The sequence below is a fragment of the Dasypus novemcinctus genome, chromosome 10, assembly GCF_030445035.2.
Source record: "Dasypus novemcinctus isolate mDasNov1 chromosome 10, mDasNov1.1.hap2, whole genome shotgun sequence".
NCBI classification, from domain to species: Eukaryota; Metazoa; Chordata; class Mammalia; order Cingulata; family Dasypodidae; genus Dasypus; species Dasypus novemcinctus.
This window is the reverse complement of record NC_080682.1, coordinates 85,170,910-85,186,827: the sequence shown is the minus strand read 5'-3', so window position 1 is coordinate 85,186,827 and position 15,918 is coordinate 85,170,910. Positions and strand designations below refer to the sequence as shown.

The 15,918-nt window shown below is 34.7% G+C and overlaps 1 protein-coding gene and 1 non-coding gene across 2 annotated transcripts in view; both read left to right on the top strand.

Annotated features, from left to right (window-relative positions):
- The window catches only part of IPO7 (importin 7), a 56,337-nt gene that overhangs the window by 33,935 nt on the left and 6,484 nt on the right, over positions 1-15,918 (top strand). Inside the window, exons 13-23 of the mRNA XM_004470248.5 lie at positions 2,602-2,691; positions 3,100-3,265; positions 3,469-3,629; positions 5,042-5,170; positions 6,666-6,732; positions 6,817-6,942; positions 7,460-7,557; positions 7,838-7,933; positions 9,164-9,384; positions 9,485-9,690; positions 13,979-14,185. Of these exons, the coding sequence (XP_004470305.1) occupies positions 2,602-2,691; positions 3,100-3,265; positions 3,469-3,629; positions 5,042-5,170; positions 6,666-6,732; positions 6,817-6,942; positions 7,460-7,557; positions 7,838-7,933; positions 9,164-9,384; positions 9,485-9,690; positions 13,979-14,185 (1,567 nt within the window). The remainder of the gene's footprint in view (positions 1-2,601; positions 2,692-3,099; positions 3,266-3,468; positions 3,630-5,041; positions 5,171-6,665; positions 6,733-6,816; positions 6,943-7,459; positions 7,558-7,837; positions 7,934-9,163; positions 9,385-9,484; positions 9,691-13,978; positions 14,186-15,918) is intronic.
- Positions 2,840-3,021, top strand: LOC111767006 (small nucleolar RNA SNORA23). The gene has a single exon (XR_002798907.1). It is a non-coding gene; the product is annotated as a small nucleolar RNA SNORA23 (small nucleolar RNA).

Genomic DNA, 15,918 nt, shown 5'->3' with positions numbered 1-15,918 from the left:
TTTGTCTATTACGAATAATTCTTAGCCCATTTGTGTACCTTTTTTTGTGTGTGGTACATTTCTTATTTAATCCTAAAAACAAACTCAGTTGTCATTTAACCAGTCTATGCTCATTAATTTATCTTTCTGAACACTGGAGAAACAACTGGACATACATTTTTGTGAGGGTTTTTTTCCTTCTTTTTTCTTCTTTTTCCAAATCAATGTTTTTGATACTTATTAATAAATCATGCAATTCATCCAAAGAGTACAGCCAATGGTATTTGGTATAATCACATAGTTGTGCATTCATCACACTTCAGTCATTAGTAGTGCATGTTCATTATATCAATAGTAATAATAATAATAATAATAATAAACAAACTTCACTCTTCAATCTCACTGTTTCCCCTGCTGTTCATAGGTTCTATTTCTGGCTATTCTTGCACAATTATTTATTTATTAAGCTTTTCTATTGCGATATATTCACATGTCATACAGTCCATCTAAAGTGTATAATCAGTGGCTTTTAGTATAATCAGTGTTGTGCTTTTTTTTTTATGATAGTCATCCTACTTGATGTGAAGTGGTTTTTCATTGTAGCTGTGATATGCGTTCTTCATGGCTAATGACAATGAGAATCTTTATGTATTTATTTATTTTTAAAAGATTTATGGATTTATTTATTTTCTCCCCAGTTGTCTGCTCTCTGTGTCCATTCACTGTGTGCTGTTCTGTGACTGCTTCTATCCTTAGCAGCAGCACCAGGAATCTGTGTTTCTTTTTGTTGCGTCATCTTGCTGTGTCAGCTCTCCGTGTGTGCAGCGCCATTCCTGGGCAGGCTGCACTTTCTTTCGCGCTGGGCGGCTCTCCTTACTGGGCGCACTTCTCACACGGGGTACACCCCTGCGTGGCAGGGCACTCCTTGCGCACATCAGCACTGCTCATGGGCCAGCTCCACAAGGGTCAAGGAGGCCCGGGGTTTGAACCACGGACCTCCCATGTGGTGGGCGGACGCCCTATCCATTTGGCCAAGTTCGCTTCCCTCTGTGTTTCTTTAGGAGGCACCAGAAACTGAACCTGGGACCTCTGATGTGGGAGTGAGGCTCCTAACTGCTTAAGCCACCTCCATTCCCTGCTTTGTTGTGTCTCTCATTATGCTTTTGCTCTTGTGTCTCTTGTTGCCTCATCAGCTCACCATGCCTGCCCATTGCGCCAGCTTGCTGACCTGCTCATCTTCTTTAGGAATAACCAGGAGTTTCTGCTCCCTGCTTTGTTGTGTCTCTCATTTTTCTTCTTGTGTCTCTGGTTGTGTCAGCTGGCCATACCTGCCCATCGTGCCAGCTCTGTCCTCCTTAGGAGGCTTTGGGAACCAAATCATGGACCTCCCGTGTGGTAAGCAGGAGTCCAATCACTTGAGCCACATCGCTTCCCCAATTATCTGTTTTTATTGTTGACAGAATGTGCAACTCAAGGAGCCCCTTATCAAAGCATCATGTTATCATTGAGGAAATACTCTATTTTCAGAATATCTTCTTTTTTTTTTTCCTTGGCATACCAGAGATCAGGAATTGAACCTAGGACCTTGTATTTGGAAAGCTGGCATTCAACCACTGAGCCACATTAGCTCCTCTTGAGTTAGTTTTTTTGTTTGTTTTGCTTGTTGTTTGTTTTTGGTTTTTTAGATAGCACTGGGAACCAAACGTGGGACCTCCTATGTGGGAAGTAGGAGCTCAACTTCTTGAGCCACATCTGCTCCCCATTTTGTTTCTGAATGTCTCTTATTTTTTTAAAGATTTATTTTATTTATTTCTCCCCACCCCCTTGCTGTGTCTGTTTGTTGTGTGTTTATCTTCCTTTTTTATGTAGGCACTGGGAACCAAGCCTGGGACCTCCCATGTAGAAGGGAGGCACCTAATCGCTTGAGCCACCTCCACTCCCTGACTTTTTGTATCGCATTATGTTTTCCTCCTTGTGTCTCTTGATGTGTCAGCTCACTGTCTTGCTTGTCTTCTTTAGGAGGCATTGGGAACCAAATCTGGGATCTCCCATGTGGTAGGCAGGAAGTCATTCACTGGAGTCTCTTCTGCTTCCCTGAATATCTTTTTAGATATCCTGTTTATTTCCTTGGAAGTAGTATTTTTCTTATGTTCAGATACTAACTTTACAGATAGGATTTTTCATTATAAAAAATTGTATGTGGTGGTGGGGGAAACACTTCCATTACACAAATTCATTGCTATTAAGATTTGACATAATTGCTTTCTAATCACACGGTGTAAAAAAGTATAAAAAAATTTTGTTTTTTAAAAAAATTCATGAACATATATAAACAAGTAAGTATATCGTAAAACTTGTGAACTTAAAAAACGAACATGCATAACATCATATAGGGCTCCCATACATCACAATGTTTTTTTTGTGTGCGTGTTTGTTTACACAGTGTTTTTTTGATGATAAAGTTCAGGAATAAGAAAATTGGTTGTATATCCTGGGGTTAGAGATTCAGAATAAATGTATGTTGTGATATCAGTAGCATTGTTTGTGTTCATTTGTTTGGAATTTGTTCATGTTTAGAATTTGAAATAATTGCATTTATATTTCTAACATTTATGTTCACAGAAGAAGATATACAAAGATCAGATGGAATACATGCTGCAGAATCATGTTTTCCCTCTCTTTAGCAGTGAACTAGGCTACATGAGAGCAAGGGTATGTTTTAAAATTGTATTTGTTTTTGTTTTTTCAGTCTTGTAATGAATGATTTGTTTATGTGGACATTTATATGGAAACTTTCATGTTCACTTTAAAAGTCATATTTCATTTTAGACCTCTTTTTCATGTAAATTTTTTAATGGCTGCTGTAATGTGTGCATAGTTTCATCTATGTCTGGTAGCAATGTCTGTCTGTGTTTTGCATTCAGAGCTTGCTATCCACACAATGCCATGCAGCCAGAGAGTAACTTGGGGTCATAGTACTGGTCTAGTATTGTCTCTTTGGACACTTCCACCACTGGCCAGCCTCCAAATTCCCATACACAGAGCTTTGGGAATAGAGTTGTAACCTGGGGTAATTTAATGTGAGATATCTATAGTAAATTACTGCATATCTTTAAAAAGGCTTGCTGGGTCCTTCACTATTTTTGTGAAGTGAAGTTCAAAAGTGACCAGAACCTACAAACAGCCTTAGAACTTACAAGAAGATGTCTGATTGATGACAGGGAAATGCCTGTGAAAGTGGAAGCTGCCATTGCACTTCAGGTGTTGATCAGCAATCAAGAAAAAGGTAAAGGATTTGTACATCAAATTAGTGGAATGTCTTTGCACTTAATTATGTAAGACAATTCTTATCACCTGTTACCTTGTCTTCTTTTGTATGTGGAATTATTTCTTTTTTATGTTTTGTTGTACCTTACCTCGGGGTTTTAAGATTTTGCTGTTTTGGCCTTTTTAGCTGTTCAGCTATTTTTTTGTATTTTTCTCTAACAGCTAAGGAATATATCACACCATTTATTAGACCTGTAATGCAAGCCCTTCTTCATATTATAAGAGAAACAGAAAATGATGATCTTACCAATGTAATTCAGAAAATGATCTGCGAGTATAGTGAAGAAGTTACTCCTATTGCAGTAGAAATGACACAACATTTGGTATGTTAATTTGAACCAATGATTTATTCAAGTATTTTCACAAGCTACTCCTTGCCATACTTACTGCAAATCTTTTCACAGAACTTACTGTATAGCAAGTACTATTCTAAAGCCTTGTCATTTAACTCAGTCCTCATACAGTTCTATGTGATTATTATCCCTATGCCTCATTATTCTATGAGGTATAGAATGGTTCGGTAACTTGCCAGTGAAAGTAATTTGTGGGCTTGGGATTTATAACTCTGCTGTTGGCCTCTATGATAACATGTTCTTAACATATATCTCACACTGCATTGCTGTTGTCTGTTTTTTTAGTTTCCTGGATTAATAAGGCTCTACTTAAAAATTGAAGTAGTCTTTTTAAATTTTATTTTATTTTTAAAGATGGTTTAGATTACATAAATGTTACATACCTCCTCTCTTTTCCCTCCCATACTTTACCATATCAACAACAACCTTCATTAGTGTGGTACATTTACTAAAATTGGTGAACACATTAAAGCATTGCTACTAACCATGGACTGTAGTTTACATTATAGTTTACACTATCCTGCACAATTTTGTAGGCTATGACAAAATATATAATGGCCTTTATCCATCATTGCAATGTCATGCAAGACAATTCCAGTGTCCCAAAATGCCCCCATATTATTACACCTACTCTTCCCTCTTCCTCCCCTGAGAACCTCTGGTCGCCACAGCCTTTATATCAGTGATAAAAGTTCTTCCATTGCCAGAATAACAAGTCTATAATAGAATAATAACAAGTCTATTTTAGTCCATTGTTCATTCCCCAGTCTTGAGGATTTTGAGATTGTGATGCCCACTCTTTCTAATTGAAAGGGAGCGTAAGTCCCATTGGGCAGGTGGATGGAACTGTCAGTGCAGACACTCTCTGTTTCTTGGGGTGGGCATTGAAGTGGATAAATACCTTTAAATACAGTAGCATCTATTAAGTATATATAGTGCATTTATAATACATTAAGATAATATTGGTTATGACACCTCAGAAATTTGTTTCAAAACAAATCAGTTTAATTTTCCAAAGACAAATCAACCAACTTGATGACTAACTGATTTGGGCATTATCAAAAACTAGTCAGTAATATTAATGAGAATATTCATAATATTAAGCATTATTTGTTTCTACCCTCATTTAATTCTCAAAATAGCTCTGTGAAGTCCCCAAATGACATCAGGAAACAACTCAAGTAACTTGTTAAAATTTACCCATAGTGACAGAGCCAGGATCATTTGATTATACAGTCTAATCTTTTTAATTATTATTAATCCATTTGGAGAAACTATTTGTTATTGTAATCCTAATGAGAACTTTTAAATTTTAAGTTTTAAACTGAAACACATTTATACTTCTTTAATGTCAAGCCTGAGATATTTTCCCTTGAATCTAGGCAATGACATTTAACCAAGTAATCCAGACTGGGCCAGATGAAGAAGGAAGCGATGACAAAGCAGTTACTGCTATGGGAATTCTAAATACGATTGACACACTTCTTAGTGTAGTTGAAGATCATAAAGAGGTAAGACTGATCCAGTGTTGTCCAGGTTTTAGGTGGGTTCTGAGTTATATAACTCTGGTTACTTTGATTTTGTCATATAAGTTCACCTTTGAAAAGATAAGATCGATAATCTCATAAACATTGTAGCGTCCAGAGTATTAGTAGAAGGAATAGAAAGAAGGACTATGGGGAAGCAGACTTGGCCCAGTGGATAGGGTGTCCCCTTACCACATGGGAGGTCCACAATTCAAACCCCGGGCCTCCTTGGTCCGTGTGGAGCTGGCCCATGCGCAGTGCTGATGCGCGCAAGGAGTGCCGTGCCACGCAGAGGTGTACCCCACGTAGGGGAGCCCCACACACAAGGAGTGCGCCCCATAAGGAGAGCCGCCCAGCATGAAGGAAGTGCAGCCTGCCCAAGAATGGCACTACACACACGGAGAGCTGATACAACAAGATGACGCAACGAACAGAAACACAGATTCCCGGTGCCACTGATAAAGGATAGAAGCAGTCACAGAAGAACACACAGCAAATGGACACAGAGAGCAGACAACCGGGTAGGGGGAGGAGAATAAATAAAAAAGAAATCTTTAAAAAAAGAAAGAAAGAAGGACTTTGTTAACATTCTTTACTTTGGAACTCATAATTTTGGGTCTCTCTCAGGTTTCCCTTCTCAAATTCTGAAGTGTAGCAAGACCTAGGAATATATATTCTTCCTAGTTTTTTTCCTTCTTTTCATCTTATCTTTTAGAAAGGTAAGCTTGCAGTCATGGATTTTTAAAAATGAATATTAAATTTCATCCTGATTTAATCCTAATTTAAAAAGTAAATGAAGCTATAACCATTACCTTTTAACCACCAGCACTTTATTTACCTTGCACTGTTTTGCAATATAATTGAAGCCCTCTTTGTCACCACTTCCTAATCTCATTTCCCTTCTTCCCTCCCTTCCCAGAAGTAACCATTGTCCTGAATAAGGTGTTCATAATGATAATAAATGTGTTATCCATAAATCATATGTTGTTCATATTTTCAGATTGTAACTTGTCTTTGCAGGAAGGTGTTTTTGTATTCTTAACTATACCCATGGCAAACAAATGAGTAGTGTACTGTATTTTTCTAGTAGTTGAGTAGCTGTGAATATATTAAGTTCTGTGTCCTTGAAATTGATCTTCTTCTGACTTGCAATTTTTTTTTCAATCACTTTTTCTTTGGGAAATAGTAACTTTTCAATTATGTCCAGACTGAATTAATTGCAATTTCCAAACAAAATATCTAAAGGCTGTTTTCAGAGTGGTTGTGGTTCCTTTATTTTTATAATTGTTTGCGTTTTTCCAGAAACTTTTTCCCTTCCCTTTTAGGTAACAAAGCAGATTATTATGTGTGTATTATTTTATTAGTATTTCATTACATTTTATCAGTTTAACAATACTGACTTCATATTTAAATGCAGTGGATTGTATTATTTTAGTATTTTCGTACTTCAATTCTATATGGTTTTTTTCTTCTCTTTTAGATAACCCAGCAACTTGAGGGGATCTGCTTACAGGTCATTGGTACTGTTTTACAACAGCATGTATTAGGTATATACCTCTGGTTGTGCTAAGAATTTTTTGCTATTTCACATCAGCAAGCCTTGTACTAATGACTAGTGCATTCTCTTTTAGAATTCTATGAAGAGATCTTCTCTTTAGCACATAGTTTGACATGTCAACAAGTATCTCCACAGATGTGGCAGCTCCTACCCCTTGTATTTGAGGTCTTTCAGCAAGATGGCTTTGATTACTTTACAGGTAAGTAAAAATGTGAAATGGATTTTTCCATTTTGATTAATTTTTTGTTAACATCATTTGAACATGTATACTATTTTGATCCAACTACATCATTTGGATTAATTATCAGTAGTAATGTTAAAGGACAACTCATGGCATAGATTTCCATTATGTATTTTTAGTTTTTCACTCCCCCCCCCACATTCTCCCCACTCCTAGTCAATCAGTGTCTCTCTCCATAATCATATATAATTACATATATAATGCATATATAAATATATATAACATAATTATATATAGTAGATATGTGTATATTATATAAACATAGATATATATGTTTATATAATCTTGGTGTTTACTATAATTCATTGTAATGATAGGTGTTTGTTACTGCATTTGGTTATAAGTGAATAATTAAAAGTGAACATTAAGGAAAAAATTATGTCAAAGATATGATTTTGTCTGGAAATATTTCAGGAGTGAAAATAAAGCTTTTATATTAGTATAGCTGTGTGACTGATGCTTTTTATTAATACAGATATGATGCCTCTGCTTCATAATTATGTAACAGTTGATACAGACACGCTTCTGTCTGATACCAAGTATCTTGAAATGATATACAGTATGTGCAAAAAGGTAGGTCATCCTTAGATAATATCAGAAAATATTATATGATGTTTCTGCTCTAAAAATGAAATTGTGAAAATATATATGGTATTTGAAACCACTTTGTGGTAAACATTATATAGGTCACAGGAGTTTTAGACTAATCTGTATAATGGAAAATGTAAGCATTAGTGTGGATTAGTATATTTTACAAAATATTCTGACCCTATACTCAAGGGAAAGTAATGTGTGTCTCTGGATTAAAGGTTTTGCGAAGCTTCATTACATTTTTATGTTCTATGATCATCAGGTTCTTACTGGAGTTGCAGGAGAAGATGCAGAATGTCATGCAGCAAAATTGTTAGAGGTCATCATTCTACAGTGCAAAGGGCGTGGCATTGATCAGGTCAGTAAGGCCTAAGTAGTAATGATTTGATTTGTATTTGAGGATTCAAGAAGGAATCCTTGCCCTTCACTGTTTTTTGAGGATGTGAGGAGAGGGGCATTGGTTATATATTCTGTATGTCATTATTTATTAGAGAACTAAGATTCTGATTTAAAATTTAACTAAAATACAGTGATGATCATGTGTTCAATATGTATGGAAATATGGTACGTTTTATGGCTATTTTGTTATTGCGCAAGGTAAGCTTTGGCTGAAGTTATAGTTTGCAATACAATCACGCATATTATAGGATTTTTTTGTAGTATGTTGCAAGATAGTATTGCTTGCCACATTATTTAGCAGTAAGTTAGCTTTGAATATTAAATTTCCATGGTCAATTAAAAAAATTTTTTTAATTGAAGTATATCATTCATACATGTACATATATAACCAGTAAGTGTAGTAAAAGTTGTGAACTTAGAAAATAAACATGCATAACATCATACAGGGGTCCCATACATCACCTCCACCAACACCTTGTTTGCATTGTGTGACACATTCGTTAGAAGCTACGCAAGAGCATCGTCAAAATATTACTAGTAACTATATTCTGTATCTTATATTTGGTGTATTTTCCCCCCAACCCACCTTATTATTTTTTTAAATACATTTTTATTACAAAGATTGCAAACTTAAAAACAATAGTTGAGGTGTGTAGAATTCCCATACCAATACCCCTTCACCATCACGCCACACTGTGGTAGACTATTTATTACAGATTATGAGATAATATCATCAGACTATTACCACCAACCATCGGCCATAGCATACATTTGGCACTTTTTCCATAACCCTCCCCCCACCCAAGTATATTACAGTATTGCTGATAACGTAGTCTGTAGGTCACCCCAATTGTATTTTTCTCATGATTCTCCACATTCCCACCACCCTGTAATAGTGATGTACATCTGCTCTAGCTCACAGGATTCTCTTGCATCTGTGTTCTGTGGTCAATTTTAAGAGGACATTTTTTATTCTATGATTCATTTTGAGGTGAAGCTCTAATATCTCACTAAAGAACTTCACTTTCTCCAAAATGAGATTTCCCGATGAAATACCTCCTTGAGACTAAGATAAAAGCTATACAATCATTGAATGTGAGGTTAAAGGATTAGGTATAATTTATATGTGTATGCTAGTTAGAATGCTGTTAATCGCAGTTTTGGAATATTTTATGATATTTCTTTACAGTGTATTCCCTTATTCGTGGAAGCAGCTTTAGAGAGACTGACAAGAGAAGTTAAGACGAGTGAACTTCGAACAATGTGCCTGCAGGTTGCCATTGCAGCTTTGTATTATAATCCACATCTATTGCTCAATACTTTAGAAAATCTTCGCTTCCCTAATAATGTTGAACCAGTTACAAATCATTTTATTACACAGTGGCTTAATGATGTTGATTGTTTCTTGGGGTAAGTGACAAACTGGACCTTCAGTTATTTAACTTGAGTTCAGCTTATTAAAAAAAGAAAGTAGAAATAATTACATTCTTCTTGATCTTTTTTTTTTAAGGCTTCATGACAGAAAGATGTGCGTTCTGGGCCTCTGTGCTCTAATTGATATGGAACAAATACCACAAGTTTTAAATCAGGTTTCTGGACAAATTTTGCCAGCTTTTATCCTTTTATTTAATGGATTAAAAAGAGCATATGCCTGCCACGCAGAACATGAAAATGACAGCGATGATGATGATGAAGCTGAAGATGATGATGAAACAGGTAAGGGATTTCCCAGAGGAGTGGGAGAACTAAATTTCTACAGTAATATCAGCGTAATACTTAGAATGCCCAGTTCTCAACAAAAAGTTACAAAATACACAAAGAAACAGGAAAATATGGACAAATTACAGGTCAAAAACCATCCCTGAAGAAGCAGGAACTATTAAAAACAACTGCCTTAATATATTCAATGAGTTAAAGACATCCCTATACAAAGAAGTAAAGGAAACCAGGAAAATATCTGTACAAAGTAGAAGTTATTAAAAAAAAAAATTGGACAAATCTTAGAATACGTATTTGAACAGGAAAAAGAAAAGATCAGTGAATTTGAAGAAGAGAATTGCAATTATCCAGTGTGAGAAACAGAAAGGAAAAAATTAACAGAGCCTGTCAGGCCTATGGGATACATCATAAGTACCATCATATATATCATTGGCATCAGAAGGACAAGAAAGGGCAGAAGAAGTATTTGAAGAAATAATGCTGAAAACTTCCCAAATCAGATGAAATAAATGAACATATTAAGAGTGAAACTGTCAAAATCCAAAGACAGGATTTTGAAAGCAAGAGAGAAGGAATATGTCACAAACGAGGGATCCCTGATAAGGTTAACATTGATTTCTCATCAGAAACTGTGAGGGCTTGAAGACCTTGGGATAGCATATATAAAGTTCTTAAAGGAAAAAAATTCAACAAAATATTTCATATCTGGTAAAATAAAATTTCAGAAAAGGGGGAAGTGAAGACATTTACAACTTTACCAGAAGACGCACCCTACAACAAATACTAAAGAGAATCCTTTAGACTGAAGTAAAAGGACACAAGACAATAATTCAAAGCCATAAGAAATAAAGAACATTGGTAAAAGTTACCAGAGGTCATTAGAAATTCCTATATTTTTGTACATTTGGTTTATAACTTCTTTCTTCCCTATATGACTGTAACAGGAAAATGTATGAAATAACCTTTAAAATATTTGTGTTAGTGGGCATGCAGTGTATAAAGATGTTATATGAGCCAACAATAAAAGAGGTAGGGATGTTTGTATACTACTAAAACTAGGTTAATACCAGTTGGACTAGGTTGTTACTCATTTAGGATGTTGTAATTACAAAGGTAACCACTAAGAAAACAACTAAAAAATTATACAAGAGGGGAAATTAGAAGGATATATTACCAAAAAGCAAATAATTTTTTTGCAGAGATTGAGAGGTAAAGAATTTTCTTGTCGTCTTGTTTGTTGTTTATTATTGAAATAATGAAAATGCGCTAATAATTATTGAAGTGATGAATGCACAACTATGTGACTATACTAAATAACGTTGTTTGTACACTTTGGATGACTTGTATGCTAAAATAGAGTTAAAGTATAAAAAACTTAAGAGACAAAGAAGGATATTCTTTACTGTTAAAAGGTTCAATATAGCAAGAAAATATCATTATAAATATGTTTGCACCCTTACCACAGAGCCCCAAAGTAAATGAAGCAAAAATTGAAGGGAGAAATAGTCGACAATTATAGTTGGAGACCTCAATATACCACTTTCAATAATTGATATCTAAAGAGAAAACTAATAATGAAATAGAGGACTTGAGCAATAGTAATCAATTACACCTCATGAACATGTATAGAACACTCCCCAACAGCAGCAGAATACACATTATTCTCAAGTGCATATGGAACATTTTCTAGGATGGGCCATGTGGTAGGCTACAAATTGAATCTTAGTAAATTTAAGAAATTATAATCAATCATAAAAAATACCTTCTTGGATCCCAGTGAAATAAAGCTAAAAATCAACAGAAGGAAAAATGGAAAATTTACAAATAAGAGGATATTTAACAACATACTCTTATACAACCAATGAGTCAAAGATATGAGTGCAGGGAAATACTATGAGACAAATGAAAATGAAAAGAAAACATTCCAAAGCTTATAGCAAGCAGCAAGGGCAGTACTCAGAGGTAAATACCTAGCTCTTAAGTGCCTACATTAAAAAGAAGTTCACAAGTCAATAACCGCACTTTACATGTTAAAGAAACTAGAATAAGAAGTGAAACTAAACCCAAAATTAGAAGGACTTCAGTCAGGCAAGAGAACAAAACAAAAGGTGTCTAAGTTGGTAAAGAAAAAAAAAAAGGAGTCATTATCCCTATTTTGCAGATGATGTGCTGATATATAGAACTTTCTAAAGAATCATCAAGAAAGCTGTTTTTTGGAGTAATGGAATAGTTCTAAAAATTTTTGTGGTGATGAATGCTTAATATTGTGATTATATGAAAAGTCATTGATTATACACTTTGGATAAATTGTATGGTATATGAAAATATCTCAATAAAATTGCTTTATATATAAGTAAATAATAGTGCAAAAACAGCCAGAAATAGCAGCTGTGTACAGCCTGGGAAGCATAGAGAGATCAAAGGGTGAAGAATTTTCTTAGTTTGTTTTTTATTATTATTATTGAAATCATGAAAACACGCTAATGATGATGGAGGTGATTAATACGTAACTGTGATTATATCAAATACCATTGATTGTACACTTTAGATGAATTATATGCTTTATTGATATGTATCAATAAAATTGATTGAAAAAATATGAAAAAAAAATACTAGAACTAATAAATTTAGCAGAGTTGCAGGATACAAGATAAACATGCCAGATATACCAGTAATGAACAATCTAAAAAGGAAATCAAGAAAACAATTCCATTTACAATAGCCATCTGTAAGAATAAAATACCTAGGAATAAATTGAACCCAGGAGGTGAAAAGTCCTGTGCACTGAAAACTATAAAACACAGCTGGAATAAATTAAAAGCCTAAATAAATGCAAATACATCCCATTTTCATAAATTAGAACTTAAATATTGTTAAAATGTCAATACTGCCTAAAGCAATGTACAAATTCAGTGCAATCACTACTTCAAGTAACCTTTTGCGCTGAAATGTAAAAGCCATTCATTAAATTTGTATGGAATTGCAAGGGCCCATGAATAGACCTTGTAGAAAAATGAGAGTGGAGGACTCAAGTCCTGAATTTGAAATGTACTTCAAAGCTACAGTTTTTAAAATAGAGTGGTCTGGCATAATAGACATAGACCAATGGAATAAAGTATATCCACACATCTCTGGCTACTTGATTTTTGACAAGTGTGACAAGTCCACTCAGCGATGAAATAATCTTTCCAACAAATGGTGCTGGTTCAACTGGAATGACTGTGCACCCCTACCTAACATCATATAAAAAAATTAATTTGAAAGGGATCAACAAAAGATACTGAAATAGCCAATGTTTATGAAAAGATGCCCAACATTATTAGCCGTTAGAGAAATGGAAGTTAAAAGTACAATAAGATACCAGTTCATACTCACTAGAATACAGAGAAATAGGAACCCTCATGTAATTTTTTTCATTTGGAAAAAAAATTTTTTTTTAATTTTCAAATTCTCAAAAATAAAAGGCAGCTCGAACAAGTTATGCAAACACTACTTCTAAAAGACTTTTTCAGGTACTTTTATCTAATTCCACTAACACTCCTGGTGTATGGATGTGTTTGTGGCTGAAACAAGTAGTCTAGGAAGTTGATTCTTGGAGGGCAGCTCGAGGGTACTATTGGGAATGTATGACAATGATTTTGGAAGTAGATGATTAGATGATTGTGGTTAATATAAATACAGGAATGTTCTTCAACCCTCATACATTTTTGGTTGGAACGTAAAATGGTGCAGCTACCATAGGAAACAGTTTAGGAATTCCTCAGAATGTTAAACAGATTTACCATATAGTCTAGCATGTCCATTCCTATGCATATACTCCAAAGAACTGAAACTCTTGAGAGATATTTGTATACCATTGTTCATTAAGACATGATGAAATTAGCCAGTCCCAAAAGGACAAATATTGAATGATTTGTCTCATATGAAATACGTAGTATAGAAATTGTGGCAGGAGAGAATGGAAAGTTATAAATTGATTAAATATTGGCTCATACATTTGACTTGTGAAACACTTTCGACTAACAAGAATATAAATCAATTGAATGTTGGGTAATGAATCGTTGTTGGTTAAAAGAAAATATTGTAATATTTCCAAAATAAGGTCAAATGTCTCTTTTTTTACAAGCTTAGCCTACCTTTTTAAAAATCTAACAAAAAGTATATCGAGGTTGTAACTTAAATTATTACTTGACTAGGAAATAAGGCTCAGAGCCTATAATCATTGTCTTTTTGTCGAGTGGCAAATGTTTTAATTTTAACAAAAATACTATTTTGCACTTGGCAGAAGAACTAGGGAGTGATGAAGATGATATTGATGAAGATGGACAAGAATATTTGGAGATTCTAGCTAAACAAGCAGGTGAGGATGGAGATGATGAAGATTGGGAAGAAGATGATGCTGAGGAGACTGCTCTAGAAGGCTATTCTACAATCATCGATGATGAAGATAACCCTGTTGATGAGTACCAGATATTTAAAGCTATATTTCAAAGTAAGTCAGTTTGTTATTTGTAATTTAAATAGCTCCATTTGATCCATTGGTTTACTTGACCAATCTGTTCTTACTTATGTATACCTTCTAAAGAAGAGGGCATGAGATATCAAATCCAAACTAGAAAGTGGTTTAGGATTAATAGGCAAAACAACCAAAATTACTTCTACTTTTGCTATAGAATTTCAGATTATTCTTGCCTCCTCTTAATTTTACCTTTTTTTTAGTTTATAATTTTGAAATATGGGGGAGTCAGTATAGCTCAGTGATTGACCAGTGTCTTCCCACATATAAGGCCCTGGATTTGACCCCCAGCCTGGATACTGTAAAAAAAATTTCTTTTAAGTATGCATATAATAAAGCAGTAGAGTTCCAAAAGGTTATATGATGGCAATTCTACCTTCCCACTTCTGATTCCCAGTCCCCTAGCTTTCCCCACAAGCAGCCATTCTTACATGTGTATCGTTTAGTTGTATGTTTTTTATATTTGTGTTTTACCATTATTTACTTGGATTTCTTATTTAAACAAATAATATGACATCTGTGTTCTACCATCTAAGACATTAAAATTACTGTATTAGAATACCCCATCAATAGTTAACCATTGTCCTAACTATAAATCATTCCTATGCATCAGGAACTTAGATTTAAAACAACAAATTCTGATAACCAAGGCTTTTAGTCTCTTAAGCCCATGACAAAGTAATTTTGATGCCAGGTTTTGGAAACATGAGGGAATGTCTTCAGAGCTCTGTGGCAATACAAAATTACTGAGATTATCAGAACTACAGACATGTTCTGCCTTTGCCTTTGTGTTTTAGAAACATGTATCAATTCCTAAAGGACGGTTTAAATGGAGGTGCCAGGTACAATAAATACAATAAAGTAGAAATAGAAAATCATATGTGATAGTTTTTGCCCATACTCCCTGATAGCAAGTACACAAGGAAATCAGAGTTTACATTATTGGAATTACTGTGTGGGGTTATGTATCAATTATTATAAGGCACTTTTATGGAATATTGCAAGGTTTGAGTGACTTGGAGAAAATTCGTTTTCCATTTCTTCACCTTCAGGTTCACTGTTATTTTAGCCATAATATAAAAATAATGTGACTATTTTGAAAACTACCTTTCTTTGAAAAGAAATTATATATTAAGGAACTTTTAAAGAAAGCAGGGCATTTACATTGCCATTCACTGCTTTTTCTGCATTTTTTATCTATCTGTTTCTTTGGTTTGCTTGTTCTCCAATTGAACCCAGGGCCTCATACATGGAAAGCAAGCGCTCAAACCACTGAGTTATATCCGCCACCCAATGAGAGTTGGTTGGTTGGTTTTTTTTGGTTCATTTAGATTTTTTAGGTACCAGGGCCAGGGATTGAACCTGGGACCTCTTATGTGGGAAGCCGGTGCTCATGCACCGGGCCACATCAGCTCCCTGAATTGGCTTTTCATTTGTTTGCTTGGTTTGTTCTTAGGAGGCCCCAGCGAGATCGAACCCAGGACCTCCCATGTGGGAAGCAGGCGCTCAATTGCTTGAGCTGTATCTGCTCCCTACTTAATGTTTTGATTTTTTTTTTTAAATTTAGGGATTTGAGAAATCTAACCATATTAGCCTTAAAGTCTCCCAGTTAAAACATTTTGTGAGTCTATTAGGAGTCAGCATTTGTGACTTATATAAAACTGATTTAGTGGCAAAATCCTTTATACATATATGAATTACCATTAGAT